Consider the following 23,486-nt stretch of genomic DNA (forward strand, 5'->3'; position numbering starts at 1 on the left):
AATTCTTCTTTCATTCAGCTACCTATAGTACTGTAGTATAAATTTGGCCAGAATTGCTATATGATTAGCCAAAAAAATTGCAAAGTTATGTACTTTATTCAAATTAGAGAACTAATGCATAATAGATAAATAGGAGGACCTCTGCTGGGGAGGTTTCAGTAAATGAAATCATAGTGTGCAACAAACAATAAGTAAGAATCCTAGGATGAAGTGTCTGTTTTATTTCAAGTTGTTGTTGTTGTTTGATCCCATCAAGTCATCTCTGACCTTATGAATGAGTGACTGAAGATGTTCTTCTGTTAACAGCCCTGAAAACTCAAGGCTATAGCTTCCTTTATTGAGTCATTTGGATTATTAGACGGAAAAAAATGGCAAAGAGCACAGAAAATTATCTAGCACAGGAAGAAGCCCCTTGCACTTACATTCTACCTTCTGGATTGTTTTAGAAGACATTTCTAATTTTATCCGCATTCATCAGATTGTACTGAATCAAAAATTTCCCATGGTGTCTGAGCAGTGATGCAAGTGTGAGCATCACTTGCAAAATAGGGCATTAGATCAAGATCTGATAACCATAGTTTATCATACAGAAACCTTTGTATCTGAACTTGGCCACTCTGTAATCTGAGACAGGACTCCACAGCTTCAGTTTCTTGTAAAATGTCCACTATATCTGACATTCCTTATGAAGCAGTTTCTGTGAAGAAAATATAATTAAATACTACTAAATATTTTCATGACTTGCAAGCGAGTGATGCTACTGACAATGGGTAGTGTGAATAAGTGATACAACTTTTTGCCTTATTTCAGCGCTGACTATTCCTGACTATTCAAGTATAATATCATCAGGTTCTATTGCTTTAAGCCTTAGAAGCAGAAAATAATTTGTTGCCTTTATTTTGTAGATGCTAATATTTCTTTTCTGCTTGATTCTGTGGTTAGTTTTGCTTATTTTCATTTTCCCCCACCCTCTTATAATACAGCCCAGCTCTGAGTTTCACATACCCACCTACACCAGTATCCCTCCAGCAGATGCACCAACAAATCATCAGTCGTCAGCAAAGCTTGGGCTCAGCCTTTGGACACAGTCCTCCACTCATCCATCCTGCTCCAACTTTTCCTACTCAGAGGCCTATTCCTGGCATTCCTAGTGTCCTGAACCCTGTCCAGGTCAGTTCGGGTCCATCAGAGTCCATACAGGTAAGAAAACATCAGGAAAGGTATCATACTAATTAATTCTGTAAAGCCAGCCATGTTGTCATGTTAGGAATTAATCATCTCAGCCACTGAACAGATTGGTTAACAAGTACCTTGGGGCTGCGGTATATGCAGTCTTTTATTATAAATTACACAGAGTGTGCCATAGTTAGAAACTGACAGTTTTCAGTCCTTTATAAATATTTCAGTTTTGGATCTTCCCCTTGGAAAATGCTCAAGTACAGAGCATTGGAAACAATGCCATACAAAAGTAAAGGAATGCCAACCCACCGAAGTAAAACTTCCATCAGCTTTACTAGTCCTGAATGATATTGGAAAGCTGAGATCACATACACATACATAAAGTATTCTTATTGCAAGCACAGGAGACAGCCAGTCTTTTCTTCTGGTTCCATACCCTTGTGTTACATTGAAGGATATTTCAGCGGACTTCAGATTTCAGAAGTGATTTGGTACATGGATCTGTGTGTAAGTGTGTATGTTTTCCTGGGTCCGGATTAAAACAGAAAACAATTGAAAAGGCGTAGTGCATGTTGAAATACTATACACATGTCATGGGTAGTAAGGTTTGTTCCTCCAAAACAGTATAAACTGCATTTTGATCCATAAAGAGAAATAAGTAGGTTCATATAATTGAGAACTGAGCTAATCTAATTCAGAGATTCAGTTTTGGTACTAAAAGTTCAAAACAACATAGTTGAATGATAGGTTATGCTAACATTAAAGGACTCTAACAGTATAAAGTATAATAATGTCATCAGGAACATCAATGTATCCTTACAGAATATTGGCATATAAAAAGAGATGAAACATGCAGTGGAGTTATGACACTATATTGAACATGGTTTGTTTGAGAAAATTTCTGTCCTTCTCTATTATAATAAAAACAAATTTAAGCAAGTACTTCTGCTGGCTTTAAAATTTATTTAAAAACAAATATAACTGTATTTAATAAAACATTGAAATATGGCATCCAGACTTCTGTAAAGTAGCCATTTACAAAATAACAAGTCATTGCCATATACTTTCCGTAACTGTACATACAGAAATATTAAAATACAGCACTCAGAATACAGCAGGTATGTATTATGTTGTCTACAAACTAACAGTCATAGTTACACAATTTGTTACTTATCTGCTATTTTGGTGAGCTGGCACAACAATCTGTTAAAAGTGATTTTGTTTTGAATTCCATATGAATCAGGGTTGAAGCAAGCAACAATATAAAATTGAATCCAGCACTGGTTTCTCAGAAATAAAGGCAGTGAATCAGGACTGGGAAATATGTGACTTGAGCCTCTTGAAAATTGCCCTGTAGTCTCAATAATGCATGGGGGTAATTTTGTTATGTTTTGATGGTTTTCAACAAATGTGGGGCATACATGCCCCCAAAATTGTTTTAAAAGTTTGGCCATAAAGGGCAGGCAAGAGCTCTTTAAATAAAGAAGAAAAGCCATTTTTGTAAATATGTACAGTGGTGCCTCGCTTGATGACGTTCATTCATTCCAGCGAAATCACTGTAGAAAGAAAACGTCAAACAAAATTAAAAAACCATTGAAACACATTGAAAACTGTTCAATGCTTTCCAATAGACTGAATACCTGCTTGTCCAGGGAAGATTCTCCAGAGGGGCGGCCATTTTCAGTGCCTGTAGTGTGAAAAATCAGTCGTGAAAACAGCAGGGGGCCATTTTCTTCAGGCGACAGCCATTTTGAAACCCAACGATCAGCTGTTTGCTGATCGGTGTAAAGCGAAAATCGGTTCCTGAAGCAGGGAACCGATCATCGCACAGTGAAAAAACCCCCATTTAAACCATCGTTTTGTGATCACTTTTGCGATGTGGTGGCGCTGTGGGCTAAACCGCAGAAGCCTGTGCTGCAGGGTCAGAAGATCGAATCCATGCGACAGAGTGAGTGCCCGTTGCTTGTCCCAGCTCCCACCAACCTAGCAGTTCGAAAGCATGCAAATGCAAATAAATAGGGACCACCTCGGTGGGAAGGTAACAGTGTTCCGTGTCTAAGTCGCACTGGCCATGTGACCACGGAAGATTGTCTTCGGACAAAACGCTGGCTCTATGGCTTGGAAACGGGGATGAGCACCGCCCCCAAGAGTTGAACACGACTGGACAAAAAATTGTCAAGGGGAACCTTTACCTTTACCTTTTGCGATCGCAAAAACATCAACATTAAATAGATTCATCGTTAACGGGGTAATCGTCCAGCAGGGCACGACTGTATCTTGAGGGATGGAATCTTGGGAGCAGATATGGCCTTCGGAGACCCATGTGCAGCTCCCAGAGGATTGGGAAATTGCTCGTTCATACCTTAAGCCTTAGTTATTAGGAAGCTACTGACATTTGTTTCACAAGTGGATGAAAATATAAAATTCTTCCACTGCTTTACATCTCATAAATTCATTTTCCATGTGCATTTTATGATTATTGTTATGAAGAAAGTCTCTAATGACGTAGAAAGACAAATTCAGAGAGTGAATTATAGGGTAGTTTTGCATATGTTATAACTAACTGGCCAAAGAAATTTCCAGAGGAATAGTTGGGACAGTCTGTAATGTGTTGAGGAGAAAAAGAAAAAAAAATAGTCTTGTGGCACATTAAAGAGTAACCTAACAGTTATGTGGCACTTGCAATCTACTTGTGTTATTTTGCTTGCTGAATAAAACTTCTTAATCTTTAAGATACGATAAGACTGTTTGTTGCTTCTCCTGCAGCTCAAAAAAATACAATTGGACCTATGTCTGATAGAATATCATTGGTCTTATTCTCATTATGTCTTTTGTGATATAAATATTTATAGCAGAGCAAACCGACAAGCGAGTCAGCAGTGAGCAGCACAGGGGATCCAATGCATAACAAGCGTTCCAAGATAAAACCTGATGATGACCTCCCCAGCCCATGTGCAGGAAGTATGCAGGTAAAAAGTCCAGGATCCACAGATAATCTCTTTTCTCTTAATTTTTAATCAGTTGCACATTACTTGGCATATGGTGTGGCCTCACAGCACAGTACTGAGTATCTCACTCTGATGCTACCTTGTTTCCCCGAAAATGAGACCTAACCTGAAAATAAGCCCTAGCATGATTTTTCAGGATGCTCCCAATATAAGCCCTACCCCCAAAATAAGCCCCAGTCAAGTGAAACCCCGCCCGCCACCATTGTGCAGCAACCAGAAGGTGACATGATTGTATCTGAATAAATGTACATTGTTGTACATGGAAAAAAATCAATAAAACATCTCCTGAAAATAAGCCCTAATGAGTTTTTTTGGAGCCAAAATTAATATAAGACCCTGTCTTATTTTCAGGGAAACATGGTATCAGATCTTACATAGGATTGAACATGGGTAGTTGTTGCTTGCTGAGCTTGACCAACTTTGAATCCAGTACATCACACTCCAGGATCTTGTAATGGTCTAGAAAGGAGGCTTAATTCAGACAAAATAGAAGGTCATCCAAAATGCAGATGAAAGAATAGATATTCAACCTGTGTTAAATTGGTTTATACTTCCCTTGAAGTCTCAGGTTTGTCCTTTGGGTGCCCTCCTAGACTTAGGTCTTGGTAACAGCCACAAATGTTTTTGCGCAGCTGATTTTGCACCCAGTTCTAGAAATGTCAGATCTAACCACAGTGACATTTAGCTTGGTTAAATCCAGTTTAGACTATTGTAATGTGCTCCATATAGGGATGCCTTTCAAAAATACATAGAAACTTCAGCTAGTGTAGAATGCTCTCGCAAGAAAGTAGCTACAAGGTTGCAAACAGAAGTTATGAGACCAGTCATATTGGTAACAGTCTTTATAGCTGGTAACAAACTCTGACACTCTTCACTAAAGGAGGCTAAGATAGGTTTTCTACCTGCTGTTTTTCTGACAACATGTAAAGATACTTTTGTTCAGACAGGTCTCTGGCACTTAAGCTGGTTTGTTCTTCAGAGAAGATTTAACTAATCAGCTGCAATTTATTTCTTTTTATTGTTGTGTTTTAAACGGATAGACTAATTTATATTAATGTTTCAACTGAGTTTCTGTTTTTAATGCTTTTTATTCTTTATTATTCTTACCTTCTCTGAGACCTATTTTTATGGTATAGTGATTTATAACTTTAATAAGTTAAAAAATGTATGACAGATGTATTCAGGTGTATGGATGCATGGGTTCTGTATCCTACCGGTAAATTGCCCGTTTTGAGAAAAGCAGGCCAAACTGTTTTTAAGTAAGGACTTTCTAAGAAAAATAACTCTGGCCCATTGTGACAATATATACTTCTGCTTCAGTTAAATTGTAGCTCTTAGCAGCTAAAACGCCACAGTTTGGAGGTCCATTGGTAGTGTCATGAACCCCATGTTGCTTGGACAGCACCTGCGTTTGGCTGATGATCACTGATAAAAGTTCCTTAAGCACAGGGTCAATATCTTGAGAAGATTATTGGCATAGTTGCTTCTAAAACAGTTTTGTAACACACCTTTGGCATCCTTGTTTTAGAAGCTGCAAACTGTGACTTTCCACAAAGCTGATATTTGACTTTTGGAACTGGCCATCAAAGAAGAACAACATGGTAACCTAGGTTCAGGTTTTGACATGACAATGAATGAAAATAATGCAGTACCTCTACAGAAATTTCCATTTTCTGTTCTTTAGTTTACAAAAATAATGTAAGACTTTTGGATTTTATATGACCATTAAATGAGCAGATAAAACCTGGAAGAAGTTTATTCTCCACACTTGTTAATTTTTGAAGCAGAGTAATATGTTTCTCCTTTTTCTCCTACTCTCCCTCTTTCCACCTACTCCTAAATTTTGCGGCCAGGAACCACCTGAAGGAATGACCTTAGTAAAAGAGGAAGGGGACAAAGATGAAAGCAAGCAAGAGCCTGAAGTAGTCTATGAGACAAACTGCCATTGGGAAGGCTGTTCACGAGAGTTCGACACGCAGGAGCAGCTAGTGCATGTAAGTTAATAGCATTCAGGAACTGGGTTTGAAAGCTAGGCAACCTTTTCTGCAAGGTCAGGTTCTCTGACCCTTTGCTGAGTCAAGTTTCTTTGCGAACACCATTGCTGACCAAAGAGAGGTTTGTGACTTTCTGCGAATAAAGCAAAACTCTGAGCTATAGTGTTTGACCTGTTCAGTCAGCTAAAGCTTAGTGTAAAATTCAATAAAGTCTTCAACAGAGAGTGAAATAGCTCTGATCCTGTAAGCCACAAAATACTATTTTGGATCAGAGGCTTTGATAGTTATTGAGTAATAATAAACTGGACATGAGTTATTATTAACCTCTTGCCAAGTTTGAAACCCCCTGCTCCCATCTCTTTTAAATGGAACTGTAACAATAACAAAGAGAGAGAAGGAAATTCCCTACCACCCCCTTAAAGATTTGTGATACATTTTATATCAATTTTCAGCCAAGGTAGATTACTTTGTGGAAGAAGAGGACATTGCATTACCTTAGTTCAGATGAAGAAAAGTTACCATGCATAGCGGAATTAATGGGGGGAAAAAACATACCAGTGTCAAAGTAGCATCTAATAGCTCATCTGCTTCCCACTTTTTTTGTATGTTTCATATATTATAAAATGAATGTCCAGACTTTAATAAATGTCAACATTCACATGTAAAGGTTGATTAAGAACATGTTTTTTTCTCAGTTTTTGGGACATATGTTCATTGTAACAACTATCTTTAGCGAATTGTTTCTTGTTATTATTGTATCTCTGAATTTCTGAAGAATCACCACATTTGCAAAGGATTATAAGCATTTGTGTGAGATAATCAGTATAGACCAACTTTGTGGCATAAACTGTGACGTATGCTATAAGCTTGAGTTTTGGGGTAGGAGATGTTTAATAGTTAAATTAATGCTGCAGTCCTATACACCCCTGAGAATTTGCCCCATTGTATTGTGTGGGGTTTGCTTCTGAAGCATGAATATGATTGTGTATGTATACTTACCTGGCTATCCTTTTTATTTGCTTACTAATTTGTTAAAACCTTCAGTGAAAAAATTTATCTGGCATGTTTGTCGACCATTACTGATATATTTTAATTACTTATTCTAAAAGATAAATGTGTTATATTTCTATCTCTTGTTTCCTATAAGAAACTGAAAATAGAATCTTGGCTTCACAACAAGCTTGTGATGGAGACTGCCTCTTAAAATCAAGGGTACTCTAGCATATGATATGATCAATCAACCACTAGTTAACTGTAAAACTCTACATCTGCAGTTTTTTTAACTGTTCTATAGAAACTCACATGCTATTCTTTGACATGCAGCATAATAATGGCAGATAAGTTACGTACTGTCATCGTTGTTCCTCTTCTGAGACACATACTCTGTAGCACGTAATTAGTCCTAACCAGTGTCTGAAAGTTGGGTGTGCCTTCTAAGATCACTGATACTGATCAACTAGACAGAATAAAATGTTGCTTATTCTTTTTATCCTATAACTCTCATCTCTTGAACAGCGAGGCGGAATAGAACCAAAACTTATGCTGAATTGATATCTGGGCAGACTCTTTCTATGAGGAGATAAGCAGAATACATATGCAACCACAAAATTGGTCACTCCACCTAGGATAATCTCAATACTGTAGCACAAGTTAATAGTTAGTGCTTGCTTTCGAGTGCTGTGTGCCATTTAGAACTCAGCTGAGTTAAAATGTTCATGATGCATGCTCTAAGAGACAATGTTTTAAACTATTCAAATTGTCTGCCTTATTTATAACACCTATCCATCCTTTCCCTTTACCACCACCCCCATCCCTGCCATCACCTTCCCTCTCCTTTACAGTTAATAGAAAGATTCATGATTCTTCATGGTTGTCTATCTAGTGTCTGACAGCGCTGACTCTCTTTGCTAAAGCAACTCACTATCTATAATTGATATCCTTCTAAGGAATGGGGTGCTGACTGCAATTGAAGGGCTTTGCTGAAAGCTCTTAAATCCTGACAAGTTCTGCCCTTGTTCTGGTTCAGTCGCTGAGCTACACTGCTGGAATTCCAGGGTTATTTGAACTTTGTGCAAAAGCAATGCATGTGTTTCTCATTAGCAAATCACAAAGTTAGAGACCAGAACTATGACCTGGACTGCTGGGTTTCCTGCCAGTCTCATTTACAATGCATGGAACCCCTGAAAAGACTGCCGACTTATATTACTCTTTGAAAATCTTGCTTGCTTTCTTGTGGAAAAACTCCAACAAAAAGCCCTTATTTATTTTGCAGATTCAGTTTGCTGTTGGGCTCTTTATCATTTTGTTCTTTAATTAATTTCTCTATACGCAAGATATTATAATTGGGCTGAGCAGTGTGCACGTTTCTTTTAAATACAGGATACATCTACAGTACTTTTGCACCCAGAAGCTAAAACAGTTTCCCACCTTTTCCCTTAAGTCTTCTCATGGAGCTTCAGCTTTCCTCCCAGTTCTCTGTTAAATTACAAGGAAGACAAAACATTACTGGAGAGTGGGGAGGTTAGGCATTGAGATAAGCGTCTGTTTAGGAAAATCACCCCCAAAAGAAAAATGCTAATGTTGTTGTTAAAGATGAATACAATGGCAGTGAGAAAACTGAAATTCAGTCTCATTTATTTTCTCTTGTTGTGAGGATCTAGTAGCAACTTTTTAAAAATGTAAACTGTATATTTGAATTATGGTATACAATGAGAGTACAGTGGACCCTCAACTTACAGATGGCTCGACTTACAGACTTTTCGAGTTACAGACTTCTCTGGCCACAAAATTAAGGTTCGACTTGCAGACTGAGAATCGACCTACAGACCAGAACAAAACTAAAATGGAACAAAAACGGCTGGTTACGGGATTAATCGGTTTTCAATGCATTGTAGGTCAATGGAGACTCAACCTACAGACTTTTCGACCTGCAGCCACCGTTCCAATACGGATTCATTCTGTAAGTGGAGGGTCCACTGTATACGGTATGGTATACGGTATACAATGAGAGTATATATTTATTTTTGTTAATATTTTATATTGATTTCATAATAGAAAATATCTGATGAATGCTTGATTGCATAGTAGAAAAGATGGGGAGACTAGTAATTAGATGCCTCAACTAGGTTTTAAGACTTTTCTATTTTCAAATGAGAAATTTAGTGGCTTCAGTCTAGTTCAAATTGTGCTTTGTTGTATGGAACTGGTGATTCTGGATGGGTATAAGATACATTCATCACATTAAATGGAATATGAATTAGCATTTTAGTATGTGTATAAGGCAGGCAGAGATCTGCTGTTTTTAAATGTGTCACCCAAATGAAGAAAATGTTTCAAATGGGTTTTAGTAGCCTAAAACAGTGGTTCTTAACCTTGGGTTACTCTGGTGTATTTGAACTGCAACTCCCAGAAACCCCAGCCAGCAGACCTGGTAGTGAAGGCTTCTGGGAGTTGCAGTCCAAAAACACCAGAGTAACCCAAGGTTAAGAACCACTGGCCTAAAAGGTATGTGTAGCCTGCATAATTAAATTGTAAACCACCCAGAGAGTGCTTGAAGCACTATGGGGCGGTATATAAGCAGCACGCTTTTAGTAGAGCCCTTGATTAGTCAGTTGATTCCATTCTGGGTAAAGATTTCTGAAGCAAGAAACATGATTCCTTTGTTCTTGTAACAGACAATATCATAGAAGCGGCATTCCCTCTGTGTTAAGAAAAAGTCGGAATGCCCACTTTAAGATAGTGCGTGCCTTTTGCTTTTTAAATGAACACTTAAATCTAATATATTTCCTTTCAAAAATATACTGCTTTATTAATCTGGGGTATCCTTTTACTTAAATTATAGCTTTTTATCAAAATGACCCAGAAAAGTTTGCAACTGTAATTTGCATTCTTTTAAAAATGAGTAATTGTACGTCCAACCTTTGTAAAGGTGTAATGTTTTAAAATTTTGAATCTTGGGCAAATCAAGGAACTTGACTTGACTAAAGCAAAGCTCCAAGATCTGAAGAAGGCAAAAACCCAACATGTCCCTAATTTGCCCTCCTGCTTATGTAAATTAATCCTGATCTATGACTGGACACTCTTCTGTGTTCTTGGTTGCCACTGGTTTGAGAGACACCTCAGGTTCAGACAGTATCAATCTGAGGCTCAGAATGGTTATGTTGGTGACAAGCATATTCAAGAAAAGGTTTCTAAGTTTTATTATAGTAAACTTTTCTTGAAGCTTTGGGGGGGGGGGGGTACTTCTTATACTGTCCAGAGGATTTTATGTTGACAAATACACATTCTCTGTGCTTGAAATCACGGTTAGAAGATGAGAAGATTATCATTCTTTTGTCTTTTCTTCATTTATTTTATTCTGCTAAACTGATATATACCACGTGCTCTATCAGGCAATGAAATCAGCTCTGAAACAACTAATGTAGTAAAAACATATTTGCCAGTTTGTACCGTGTTGCTCCCAAACCCTGCATAATGCATCCCACTCAATTTGCTTGTCATTGTGAAATTGCTGCCAGTAATCTCATTTACCCAAGAATGGCCACTTCTATAATCTGTAATGGCCAGTAAACTCCTGACTGGTTTTCTGTAGAAATGTATCTGGAGCGAGCTGTTAGTCCAATATATAGTTTGTTTTCAGAGGGCTGTGCCTTTTCTATTTGTAATACAGAGGAGAGATGCATTATGGGATTATACACTGTTGGTTGAGAGCAAGGAATTTCCAAGAGGAATGTGTGGTTGTGTGTATGAGACAGAGGGACTCTCCCTCTTCTTGTTCAGTGGTCTGTAGTGATTCCTAAAGGGACAACTCATAGTGGACAGTGGCTAATTGCAGGATGACACATCTCCTCCAAGCTGCTGCTTCATTTTTGTAACACTAGGCAACAGTGGCCAGAGTTTAAAAACAACAACCTCTAACTGTCAGGCTTTCCAAGTCTGTCTCTGTACCAGATTTCTGTGTTGTTGCTATGGTTTGGTAAGAGCAAAAAGGCAAAACTTTGCTCTCCCAACCCCATTGTTGTTCTGTCTCCCTCTCATTCTTCCTTTTTGCTGAGCTACACTGAGCTATAGTATGGAATGCTTTTCTTAAAACATATACAAGAAAATTATGTCCCAGACCTCTAACCCTCATCAAACGTAACTGCATAAGTGTTCTTGGTCTCAAGGGTAAGTAATTCCAGATGCACCTCATGGTTGCTTCACAGCTGTTTTGCATGTGCAGCCGGCAATACTAGTAACCTCCTGGCACTTCCCCTGTCCCCTTTCAGACTGCATCTTTCCTTATCAAGGCAAGCTGAGTACATGTTTGTAGTGAATATATGTTTCATGGACTTCAGAGACATTTAGCATAACCACTTCTGAATTGTGTTGCTCACTGAGGAGGTAACGCAATGAGAACAGTAGAGTCAAAGGAAATCCTGCCACTGACATTGATGAAACTCCTTTCCAGCAAACTTCTTTCCTCCATAATTCTGTGCTTTTCTCCTAAACGTAGATATATTTTAGTTCTTTTTAGTGCTGAAGTATAAAAGGAACATAGTGATTTAAACAGTTATTTAGTATGTTTTATCTGATTCTGCTCGAGCAGCTTCGGAAATAAAAGTAGGCAAGTAAAAAACTTTTGTGTATGTTAAAAAAAAAACTTACCCTTTGCAGGGATATATGCAGCTGATACTAGTCATGCCAGTCTTGTTAAGAGATGTTGTATGCAGTTTTAGAATGCCAGAAATCTATGAACATGGTGTACTCAGGAACTGTGGCTACTGTCCTCTCCAAAGAATACTTACTAATATTTCTCCTCATCTACACCACTTATTTCACAAATTAGGCAAAATACTTGGAGAATAATATGCAAGCAAGTATCTTTTCCAAGTTTGTAGCTATATTGAGAGGCCAGGATTTTTGTAGTTGCTTCAAAATTTTAAAATGAGTTATGTGAATATTTGTGTGTCTCCCAAACGACCATGTGACAATCCAGTACTCCTTTCCAAACTGAAATATTTCAGACATCTTGATACTTTTCAGTACTATGAGACACCCAATTTAAAATTGGTATTGGACACATGGAAAGAAATTTACTCATGCAGGGCTGCATGTAGCTGCTGTGACATCACATTACCTGTTTGTGAAGCCTGAGAATGCCACAAGTCCATGAATGTAAGGCATTCCACACATGCACATACTCACACACTAATCATTTCAGTGTCATGTGGCCAAAGATAACTACAAGGTTACATATGATAGCTCTTTAACTTCATTGATAAATTGAGTCTTAGCTCTACATCACTCATTTTTGCAGAACATGGCAAATTCAAAATATGTGTAAAGAAGATGCAGACGTTCATGGTGTCAGTGGGCAAAACTCATTTTCCCTCATAAAAATTGAAATGAAATGTGAACCTTGTTATCCATTAGGTGCCCCGCATAGTGACGTTAATCCGTTCCAGGATTAACGTCGCTATCCGGATTCTTCGCTATGCGGGAGGGGAAAACCCATAGGAACTCATTAAACTCCGTTTAATGCGTTCCTATTGGGGGAAAACTCACCGGTAAGCGAAGAATCCCCCATCCGGCCGCCATTTTCACCGCCTCGGTAAGCGAGGGGCGAAAACGCTGCGGGCGGCCATTTTCCCCCAGCTGGGTGGCGCTTGCAAGCGCCACCCAGCTGGGGGGAGAAGGTTCAGTGGAGGTTGCTCTGAAGGCAGCGCCACCCAGCTGGGCAGCGCAACCTTTAGAGCAACCTCATCGTCCACCGCCGGCCCTAGGAAGCAAGCGCCGCCCAGCTGGGGGGAGAAGGTTCCGAGTGCCGGCGGTGGACGTTTTCCCGCAGGTTGCTCTGAAGGCAGCACTGCCCAACTGGGCGGCGCTGACTTCAGAGCAACCTCCAGGGAAGTGTCCACCGCCGGCGCTCACAAGCAAGCGCCGCCCAGCTGGGGGGAAATGGGGCCTATGGGGAAAAATCACGAAGCAATTTTTCCCCATAGGAAACATCGCAATGCGATCGCTTTTGCGATCGTAAAATCCGCATCGGTATGCGGATTTGTTGTTAAACGGGGCACTCATTATACGAGGCACCACTGTATTTTTTTTCCCTTTGGTGGTAGCTTTGATTTCTCAGCTTTTGTTAACACAAGTCTTTGCTGACATAAATACAGTATTAGGCTCCTGTATCATTAAGCAGGACAAACAAGAACAATAAAGCTAGTTCAATGTTATGATAATTTACCCTTTCTAATAAAACACAGACTATCCCTTGGTAGTTGTAAAAAGTAGCCAAGTATTCTAAAATAGTTCATTTCATTAAGTAACACATAAGCCATAGCAAATCATACAGAATTTCCAAAGAGGATCATGAGAATGTTTCTGTGATGTGATGATCTGATACTGACTTTGTCATTCCCATTGAATCATTATATGCAGAAGAGGGTTTTTTAGCTGAACCAGTTTACCAAATTATATTTTAAAATTGGATATTGCAATACTTAAGCACCACCCACCTTAGCTGAGTCAAACTTGATTCCAAGGTGGTTTAAGATGATATCTGATGTAAGCACACAACTTCCATTCAGTAGCAGATTGCTCTTGCATTCTTGATTGATTGATTGATTGTTTTGTATTTGCCATTTTGTAAAAGTACTTTCCTTTCCAGTTCAGTTTGACAGGTATTGCAAGAAAATAGTTCCTCTCATCTTGAACAGAAGCCTCAGTGGTTATATTCCGGTTGGGTTTTTGCTGAAAGTATAATTACTGTTGCTGAGATTGTGGCATATGATAAAAAAATGGCTCAATAAGTATGCAAGTGAAGGGATCGATAAGTATATGTGAAGAAGGGTTGATCTTTTTTTTGGAGACCCTTTGAATTTACAATATGGGAACAGCCACAAGGAGTGTTCTAAACCAAAAGACCAAATTGCAGTTTTTGGATTTGCCTGCTGAAGGGAGGCACCTGTGGAAAATGAAGATGAAACACATTCAGCAGTTTATGTTGTACCTTATTTGTGTATTTGTTTTGCTTGTGTAAATATTAGAGGCAGAACCAACTTGCAAAATGTGTGCAAGGCCCATTGAAATGAATAGTTCTACAGCAGAGCCCAGTCATTTCATGGGGGTTTGCTGAGGCTTTCCTTCAATAGGCTCTTAATAGACAAATATATTGAACTGTGGTAGTGTTTCACAGCTTCCATTTTTTCAGCAGGATTTCTATGCAGGAGAAGTTCCCACTCAAGATTCTGTGATAGATGTGTAGCGATGACAGATTTTTATAAAATTAACCATGTATGAGGGGGATTGTCTGACTTTGCCCCATTGGCCCATGGGGAGCTTGGGAGCACTATTGGCTCCTGGGCACATAGAAGGCATGGGCAGGAAGGGAGAATGGGTGTTCAGTAAATAGCCTGCTGAAGGGAGGCACCTGTGGAAGATGAAGAAGAAAGTGTTGGAGGGAATAAAGGAGGGGAAATGAGAGGAGACTGGGGACTTTGGGAGAGACAGAGGCAAGGAGGAAACTTGGGAAGAAGCATTGCAAACTGATTCATGCCTTTGGGAAGTGCAGATGCCTTGTCAATGTTCACATCAAGTAAATAAAAGCAGATCAAAATACATGTATTACTAGGGTTGCCCAATGATTGTTGGTAATTTCAGAACAGGCAAATGAAGTGTTCCTTCATATAGTGCACAATTAATTTAGAACATTATGTGCCACACATGATGTAGTGTTGGCCACATTATGGTCCTCATAATCCAAAGATGTTAAGTACATGAAACATGATTAACCATTGCTAAATGGAAATTGTACTCTGAGCACCAGAGGTAGGAGACAAAGAATGGGAGAGTATTGTCTTCCTGACCTACTTTTTACTTTCCCAGAAACTTCTAGCTGACCATTGTGCCACTGTGTTAAATGGACTTTTGATCAGATCCAGAAGAGCACTTTTGGTTTCCTAAGATTCAACACTGGGCTTGTATGCACATTTATTTCAAATAACATGGGCCCCGGTGTAATACATTCAACTCTAAAGTTCACATTGTATTTTGGAGAAAATGGGGTAATGACTGAGGTTTGAGGGGGGCAGACTTGTTTTGCTATGCCCTTTGCACAACGTTTCAGTAGAAGGACACATCTCAGCCTCGTATCATGGTGTAATAAATCCAGCAGTTTTCATTTTTTTGGGAAGTTGCATGCTACTGTGACTTTTCTTCAAGGTGCTGTATGTCTAATCTTGAAAATGAATGGGTGGTGTCTTTGTCAGGAATGGGTAGCTACGGTGGTTTGTACTGTAGGTATGAGGTCTGCGGATACCATTCTTGTGGTATCGCCAGGACTGAGATGCTGCAGTTCTTAGAATGAGATAAAGTAGTCAAGCTGAAAATGAAACAAAGCTTTAACTGTATTCCTCCTTGTGTTTAGCAGAGATAAACTTCAGTGGAGTCTCAATGCTGCTCCGTTTGGCTTCTGGCAGCAGCTTTAATTGGTAAAATGCAGATTTTTTTTTTGATCAAGAGAGGATTATTCTTGTTATCAGTCTGGAGCATCTTATTTCAAGATGAAAAGGCTTTGCTGAATTACAGATGCCAACATTTTTACAAAGGGCTTTGGCGATTGACATCTCAAAGAGAAAGTATGATTTATTAGCCTATAATAGTAGTGAGCACTGGGCTAGGTCCCACTGATTTGTGAAATTGCTTAATATGAATTGCCTTTTTCTGTAATTCAAGCCGCAGGTTCCTCAAAATATATTCTGTGTATTAAGTATGAAGCATTATGTACCTGAAAAATAGCAGAGCTGTGAGGTTGGGTGGGGGGAAGGAAGGGGAGGGGAAAACTGCTAAATCCATCTTGGTGGTTCTTTTACAGTAGTTTGGCTGATAAGCTGGCAGAGTAAAGATTAATAACGAGCCCTGTTGTTATCAGTACCTGCTTGTCGATCCTCTGTAACAGGCCTGTCTGTTCAGCATGGAAATTATTGATTAAATAAAAATTGCTATTAGATTGTGATGTGATCCATGATTGCAAACAATGGCGGATGTTCCACTTTTGGATCCTGAGTCATGCATCAAGTTTTCTTTTAGCAGTAATTTATATTGTGCTGACATCCACACTCATTAGCTTTTAGCCTTTCCTACATGTGTCAGGAAAGCACTAAAAGACAGAACAGTAGTAGAAAATAAAGTGGCAGGTAAGAAAACACTAAATTTTCAGACAAAGATTAATCAGCTGAGCTACATCCATCCATTCATTAGTTTCTCCCTCCAAATTACACACACACACACACACACACACACACACACACACACACACACACACACACACACACACACACACACACACACACACACACACACACACACACACACACACACACACACATATTATCCAAATATTATTCTCCTGACAACCATTTCACTGGTATTGGCCAAATCAGGCACATCATTCCAAGTCGGTATAAGTACAGTATACCAAGCGCTCAAGATAGTAGAAATACTTTGTGACAAAGTGTACACTCTATATTGTTCAGCCACACGATGTAATGTTGAATCACTTTTTTCTAGTCTTAAAATATATAGCAGAACAAGGTGATTGACTACTTTGCCTGTTTCGACTAAAGGTGGGGAGGTGTGCATTTGCTAAAATTCACAGCAATAATAATAGCATTTACCATTACTGTGGCTTTTATTATTATATAAACCACAAGAAAAATTTCTAGCTGGTCCGAATTCCTACTATTTGCAAGGTTTTTTTTTGTTTTGTTTTGTTTTTTTTGAAACCCCATTTCTAGTCTGAAGAAGGGAAAGAAACCTGACATCTGCTGGTAAACTGGGACACATGCCCTGCACAAAGGTAGTTACGTTTCTGCTCCAAAGGAGAACCCCATCTTCCACAAATTGGGCTAGTAGTCCAGTCTGATTGGTCCCATCTATTATGGTGAGCTCTAGCTTCCAGTGAACTCAGCTAAACTTGGAAATGGTGCCATTTATATTATAGTTACTGCTAAATCACTGAGAAGAAGTAATTTATTAATGTTAAAGAATTAATTCCTTACATTAATTTCCAATCAAATTGCCACATAAAAATAATGTAAAATTACTCAAAACGGCCTCTCAAAATGCTAAAATCACCCCATAGTAACAAAATAATATGAAACTTTAAGTGTTACTAAACATTTTAATACCATTAATTAATGTCTGAAAATTAAAATAATTGATTTTTAAATGATTAGTGGAATCTTTTAAATGGATTAGCATAACACGTTAATTTTAGTATATTTTTCAATTTTGTGGCTTCAGGAAGAGGCCTTCTGCCTCTTACTTAACAGCAAATAACTAAAGATTGACCTAGAGAAATGGATGTGAATGCATGGACTCTCCTGTTTGTAGTTTTCTACTTGTAGTCAAACACATGATGGATGTCCTTTATTTCAGATAGCACTTTCCATTTTATCTGGAAATAATGGGTACACTATGGCTACACTAGGGTATGCAAATATACTGGGGAAGGGGGGAAATACATTGCACAGTTTTGCTCGATTTTATGTGCCATTTTATGCTATTGAGGACATATCAATGTAAATATTTTATAAAAGAAACATACATTTTCCTATACCATGTGGAATTCAGTATGGATAAACATGGGGGTTTGGAACTTCTCATTCTTACTGGAAAAAAGGCTCAATTACCTTGTTTTGTGCCATCAAACTGCAACATTTCTTAGATTTATATTTTGGATTATGGGATTAAGTAGTTTGTCTCTTCTAATGTAAAATGAAATAAAGCTGCTGGGATATACAGTTACATTTTAACTAAAAAACCTGATACACAAACCTTGTGTGCTCTTTCTAAACCCCACTGTTCCACTTCAGTGTAAATGTGTTAAAAGTTACTATTTTTCCTGTTTAAAAGTTCCGGAATTTAGTCAACTTGTCATGGTTTTTGTATTGCCACAAAGATTTCCACCTCCTATTTTATGGTTTCAGTTTATTCCTGTGGTACCTTACAATGTAACAAGAAATTAATTCATATTGTAAAATTCAGTTGACAGGAATCTGTTTTATTTTTAGAGAGCATGTTGTAGCTGTTCAGAGATGAATGCTGATACAATTTTGCCAGTATAGATGAAGTTCCATATCTGAACCTCTTCTAACTGCAGGGACTCGTGTGATTGTAAGACATAGCCTAGCAAATGTGTCTGAACTACCTGACTCAATTCTGAATCCAGACAAGACTGAGATTCTACTGTTGAATAGATCGTCAGACTGGTTACAGGGATATTTATGCAACCTTTCTGGGTTTTCACTCCCCCTGAAGGATCAGGTTTGCAGCTTGGGTGTCCTCTTGGATCCAGCTTTCTATGGAGGTGCAAATATCTACTGTTACTAAGAATGACTTTTATCAACTTTGGTTAATTGCCCAGGTGCACTCATACCTAAAGAAGAATGTCTAACAACAGTGGTTCATACATTGGTAATCTCTAAAATAGATTACTGTAACACTCTTTACGTAGGGCTGCCGTTGAAGTTAAGTCCAAAACGCTGTGGACAGACTGATAAAAGAAAACAGCATATAACAATATTTGAAGGAAGGGAGGGAGGGAGGGAGGGAGGGATTATTTATTTATTTATTTATTTATTTATTTATTTATTTAATTAATTAATTAATTAATTAATTAATTAATTCATGGGATACAGAGGTGTTGTCCTAAAAATTAAAAAAAAAATTAAAAGGTGCTTTGGAGGTGCATTAAAAGTGAAAGTATGATTGAAAAACTTCAGCTTATTTTTCAAAATAAGTACAATATGTTTTTGGTAAAAAGCTACTGATAAGATTACAAGGCAGGAGTATTGTAACTCATTCAGTTTTGTGCAGGTTTTAGCAAGGAGTGAACAAAACAATGATGTCATGTGAAATGGGAAAAGGAGAAAAAAGTGAAGTGCATTTTGACGTGCTGCTTGTATTGTGTTTTACCTATGTTAATTAACAAAGAGATGCCTCAAAATAGATGTGAAAACCTGTGTTAAACAAGAAGAATAACAATATACATAGAAGCTTTTACAGAAGAGTGCAAAAGGAGAAAAAGATGAATGTTTGTTTTTTAAGCTGTTTGTTTAATGGTGAGCAGATGGAGAAAAGTGTCATTTGTTTTTAACTTCATAATTAATAATAATTCAGTGTTTTGAAGAGGGCATAAAATAGTATATGCAATATGCATTTGTATTGTACTCTATTTACAAGTATACTGCATTGTACTGGAGGGGGAATTTTAGCTCAGACCTTGAGAGAACCAGACTTTGACAAAGCCAGGATCTGGAATCGGCAGAGTCTAAAGTTCCTAGATCATGCAGCCTTCAACTTCTGAGCTTCTCAGAGGCTGGGAAACAGGGCCCTGTGGAATTGGATATAGGCCCAGGCTGGTTGGGAAATGTAAGTGCCATTTCAAACTTTTTCAAGAAATTAAACAATTTAATATTAGACCTATGCAATCCAAACCCAAATACAAACACAATGTCAAAAACAAAAAACAAAAAAAACTTAACTGAGAAGTAAATTATTTTGCCAGAATGCCAGTCTAAAATTGTTTAAACCTTGCAATCAGTTTCCAGCAAACTTTGGGAAATTCATGAATTAACATCAGAAAATTCAAGCAACTTTGCCTTGTCATTGTTGATATTTAAAATAGCTTAACCATTCAAATGTTTGTGCAACATTGTGGACCTTAAGTATGACTTGATTGATTTTAGAATACTAAAGCTCCTCTCATTAGAGGACACAGTTGCTAGTAATAACAGCAAAATGAATAATGCTATTACAACATTGCCCAGTATCAAGTTCAATATCTGACCATAATTTTTTTTTTGGGGGGGGGAGGTGACATAAGTTTGAAATTCACATCAGAAATTCTTATAAGAAAGAATACTTCACTTGAAATGTCACTTGAAATGTGCCTTTGGTATCACAGCCAAAAATGACTAGCTTTTTGTGACAACTCATTCTGATCTGACTGCTTTAAGTGCCACAAAAAATCAAAAAGTCCACAAATGTCCCTGACTGCAGAAAAGCAAAATGAAAGGCCATCAATAACAAAAGTCAATTTTGCTGTAGACCACATTCACCCTGAAATAATTTGCAGCAGCCTTTTGAGTTAGGTTTCTTGGCCCCCTGTGAGTAGCAAAACTATCTGGCACACCAGTTTTGACTGATACATGCCACACTTCCTCAAGTCCATCATTCCATTTTTCTCTCAGTTTCAGAATATTTGCCTGTAATTTATTGATGTTGTCCCTTTCCACATCTAATACGGCATCATGAGATTTTAGTACTAAGTTGACCTCTTGTATCATTGTGAGAACTTTAATGAAAATGGCTGACATTGGTACACATTCAAAGATATCTAGGTATTTTTTGATACCTCCAAGATCAGACTTGCACTCTGCTGTCCAATTAATAACTTCACTCAGCTCTGCCAGTGCATTTCTAACACTATCCAAATGCCATGCAAATGATCTAACATAGTCAATTCTTGCTAACCACCTTGTATTTCACATATTATGCAGGAAGATGTTCTTTCAGTATCTACCACTGCTGGGAACTTGAACTGAAAATATTGAACATTTTCTGTATCATCCAAAGAATGTTAGAATTTCACTGCAGGCTTCAGCACAATCTGCACCAACGAGATTCAGAGTATGATTTGCACACCTGGAGAAATTAATTCTCACTTTTCTTCTTTAAGATAGCCTGCACACCATTGAACTTTCCTTCCATATTAAAGTCATTGTCATATGCTTGACTCACAAAATTCAGATTGAAACTTGCTAAGAAATCTGATATTTTCTCAGCAATTTTTCCACCTGTCTTCATTTAAAACCTACTGAATGCAAAAAATATTATTCAGTTGCAAAGCTGGTTTCTTCTCTCTTCACATAGCCAGTAATAAATTACTGTTCTTTATGAGAATAATCAGATGCCCCATAAACACCAATCACAAAATACTTTATGGTTTTTATCTCTTCAATAATGCTCCTTCACACAAATGATCCACATATTTTAATAAATTCATTTTGTATTTAGATAGTGTACTTTGAGCTGTGTGTCATTTTCCTGTGCATTCCATACACATGCAACATGATTGACCAGTACTGAATCATATTTTCTCAGAAGCTCAACAAGACAAGACAAAAATTCCAATATGACGATCACCAATTTATCATAGAAAAATGAAGTTGGAAGGGGCCTACAAGGCCATCAGGTCCAACCCCCTGCTCAATGGAGGAATACAATCAAAGCATATCTGCCAGGTACTTATCTAAGTTTTTCTTGAATGCCTCCAGTGTTGGAGCACTCACCAACTCATGAGGTAACTGGTTCCACTGTTTTACTGCTCTAACAGTTAGGAAGCTTTTTCTGATATTCAACTGAAATCTGACTTCCTTTAACTTGAGCCCATTGTTGCATGTCCTGCACTCTGGGATGATTGAGAACAGATCTTACTCAGAAGAACCACACAAAGCATGTCCCAATTTTGACAAAAATATGATGATATCAAGAACGAAATGAAGAATTTTCTTGTGTTTATCACTTTCAACCTTGAACTGGTCAACAACATAATCGTCCATCAAATAACCATTTATTATTGCTTTGCTTGCTTCTTTCCATGCAGTATAATTTTCCTTATGGAGCTTGGAATTTTCATGGCTTGGAATGCAATCCTTTAATTTTCACCACCATTTCTCAATATTCCATCTAGATGACTGGTCAAAACATTCACATTAGAAAAGAGTAAATTAGTAAACAAAAATAAGTGCACAGTCAATGATTACTTCAACTAACTCCAACACAGCCAGTCTTACATATATTTCTTTCCATTCATCAGTGTTACTGTAAAAAGGTGAGTTGGAAATGAATGATTATCCTTATTGTTGGGGACATCAGTTGGTACTTTAAAAACCTGAACTTTTAGAAACGATTCAGTGACAATTCTACACCTCTTACCAATAAGTCCAATGACCATTTGTGATGTGGAAGTTTTTCCAACTGCAGACCCTTTTTATCATTATCAGCTTTAGTTGGCCGTTGTGGTTCCACTGCTTGCACTATCAGTTTATCATCAATTTCTTTGAGAGCATTATCTTCTGTGGATGGTCTTGGTCCAACAGTCTGGTTATCAAGATCAGTGTGGTCATTCTCTGATTCACAATGATGGTGATGTCTTATTAGGAAGTCAGTAGTTGATTTGGAATTTTTGACATCTTCCTGGCATGCTTTCTCTTTGCTGCATCACTTAAAAAAATTTCATTGTCCTTTAAAACTAATCTGAATTTTAAAAATATTAAGTAAAACATCTTAATTTAATGGGCAATGCAATGCAATAAATGTACATGTTTAAATGTAGCCAGGTGTCTGCAAGAAATATTAATACTTGGTGAGAAACATGATTCCTGACTTATCAGTGTAACATACAGTATATACTGTAAAAGTCATGTTAAATGTTCTCTCCACCCTCCTTTGAATAAATTTGTATACGCTGTCAAGTAATACTCCATACAAGCAAACAAATTGTCAATGCCAGTGAATACACAATCTTCCCTCAAACACAGGCCTTCTCAGAGTTAATTAGAGTATCATTGCCTTAGGTTGTCTACTAAATATTTCAACAAGCCATTAACCAGTATTAAACTCATCTTAATACCATGGGACTCTCCACACACTAAGAACCTTCCAATCATCTAACATTGCAATTCATAAACCTCATCAAAGGCAGAAACACCGAAATATTCAGCAAACAGACATCAGTGTTGGCAATAGTAGTTGCATGGTGTTCACCATGTGAGAACAGACAATTATCATGAGAAACTGGTTTTCAATATTTATTTATTTATTTTATTTATTTATTTTATTTGTGTCCCGCCCACTTGGTCTTGCGACCACTCTAGGCGGCTTCCAAAACAACGTAAACAACTAATAAAAATAACACAAAAATATTACATAAATATTCCAATAGCAATTTACAAGACGAGAAATGAAATAAAGAAAAAAGAAAAGATCAAGTATTGACTGGAGGGAATATAATTTTACACATTCCAGTCATAAATGCAAATATGAAAAAACATTCAAATAAACCAAAGCCAAGGGAAATACATTATTTTACTATTTGGTTCAGGTTTTCAGTCTTACCTATTGACAGGCATGGATTAACGCACAGACTTTGCCCAAGGGCCAATTATTTAGCAACAGTCGTTTGTGAGGTTTAATAATAATAATAATAATAATAATAATAATAATAATAATAATAATAATAATAATAATAATAATAAAA

At 37.6% G+C, this 23,486-nt stretch overlaps 1 protein-coding gene across 7 annotated transcripts in view; it reads left to right on the forward strand.

Moving 5' to 3' along the window:
* GLI3 (GLI family zinc finger 3) overlaps positions 1–23,486 on the forward strand; it is a 445,483-nt gene that overhangs the window by 364,639 nt on the left and 57,358 nt on the right. For 5 of the 7 annotated variants that reach the window (XM_078377471.1, XM_020798430.3, XM_073003751.2 and 2 more), the window contains 3 exons: positions 984–1,200; positions 4,032–4,148; positions 6,041–6,181. In XM_078377471.1, the coding sequence (XP_078233597.1) occupies positions 984–1,200; positions 4,032–4,148; positions 6,041–6,181 (475 nt within the window). The remainder of the gene's footprint in view (positions 1–983; positions 1,201–4,031; positions 4,149–6,040; positions 6,182–23,486) is intronic. The other 2 variants (XM_073003750.2, XM_078377473.1) reach the window with 1 other exon arrangement.

The sequence above is a fragment of the Pogona vitticeps genome, chromosome 6 (assembly GCF_051106095.1).
Source record: "Pogona vitticeps strain Pit_001003342236 chromosome 6, PviZW2.1, whole genome shotgun sequence".
Lineage (NCBI taxonomy): Eukaryota > Metazoa > Chordata > Lepidosauria > Squamata > Agamidae > Pogona > Pogona vitticeps.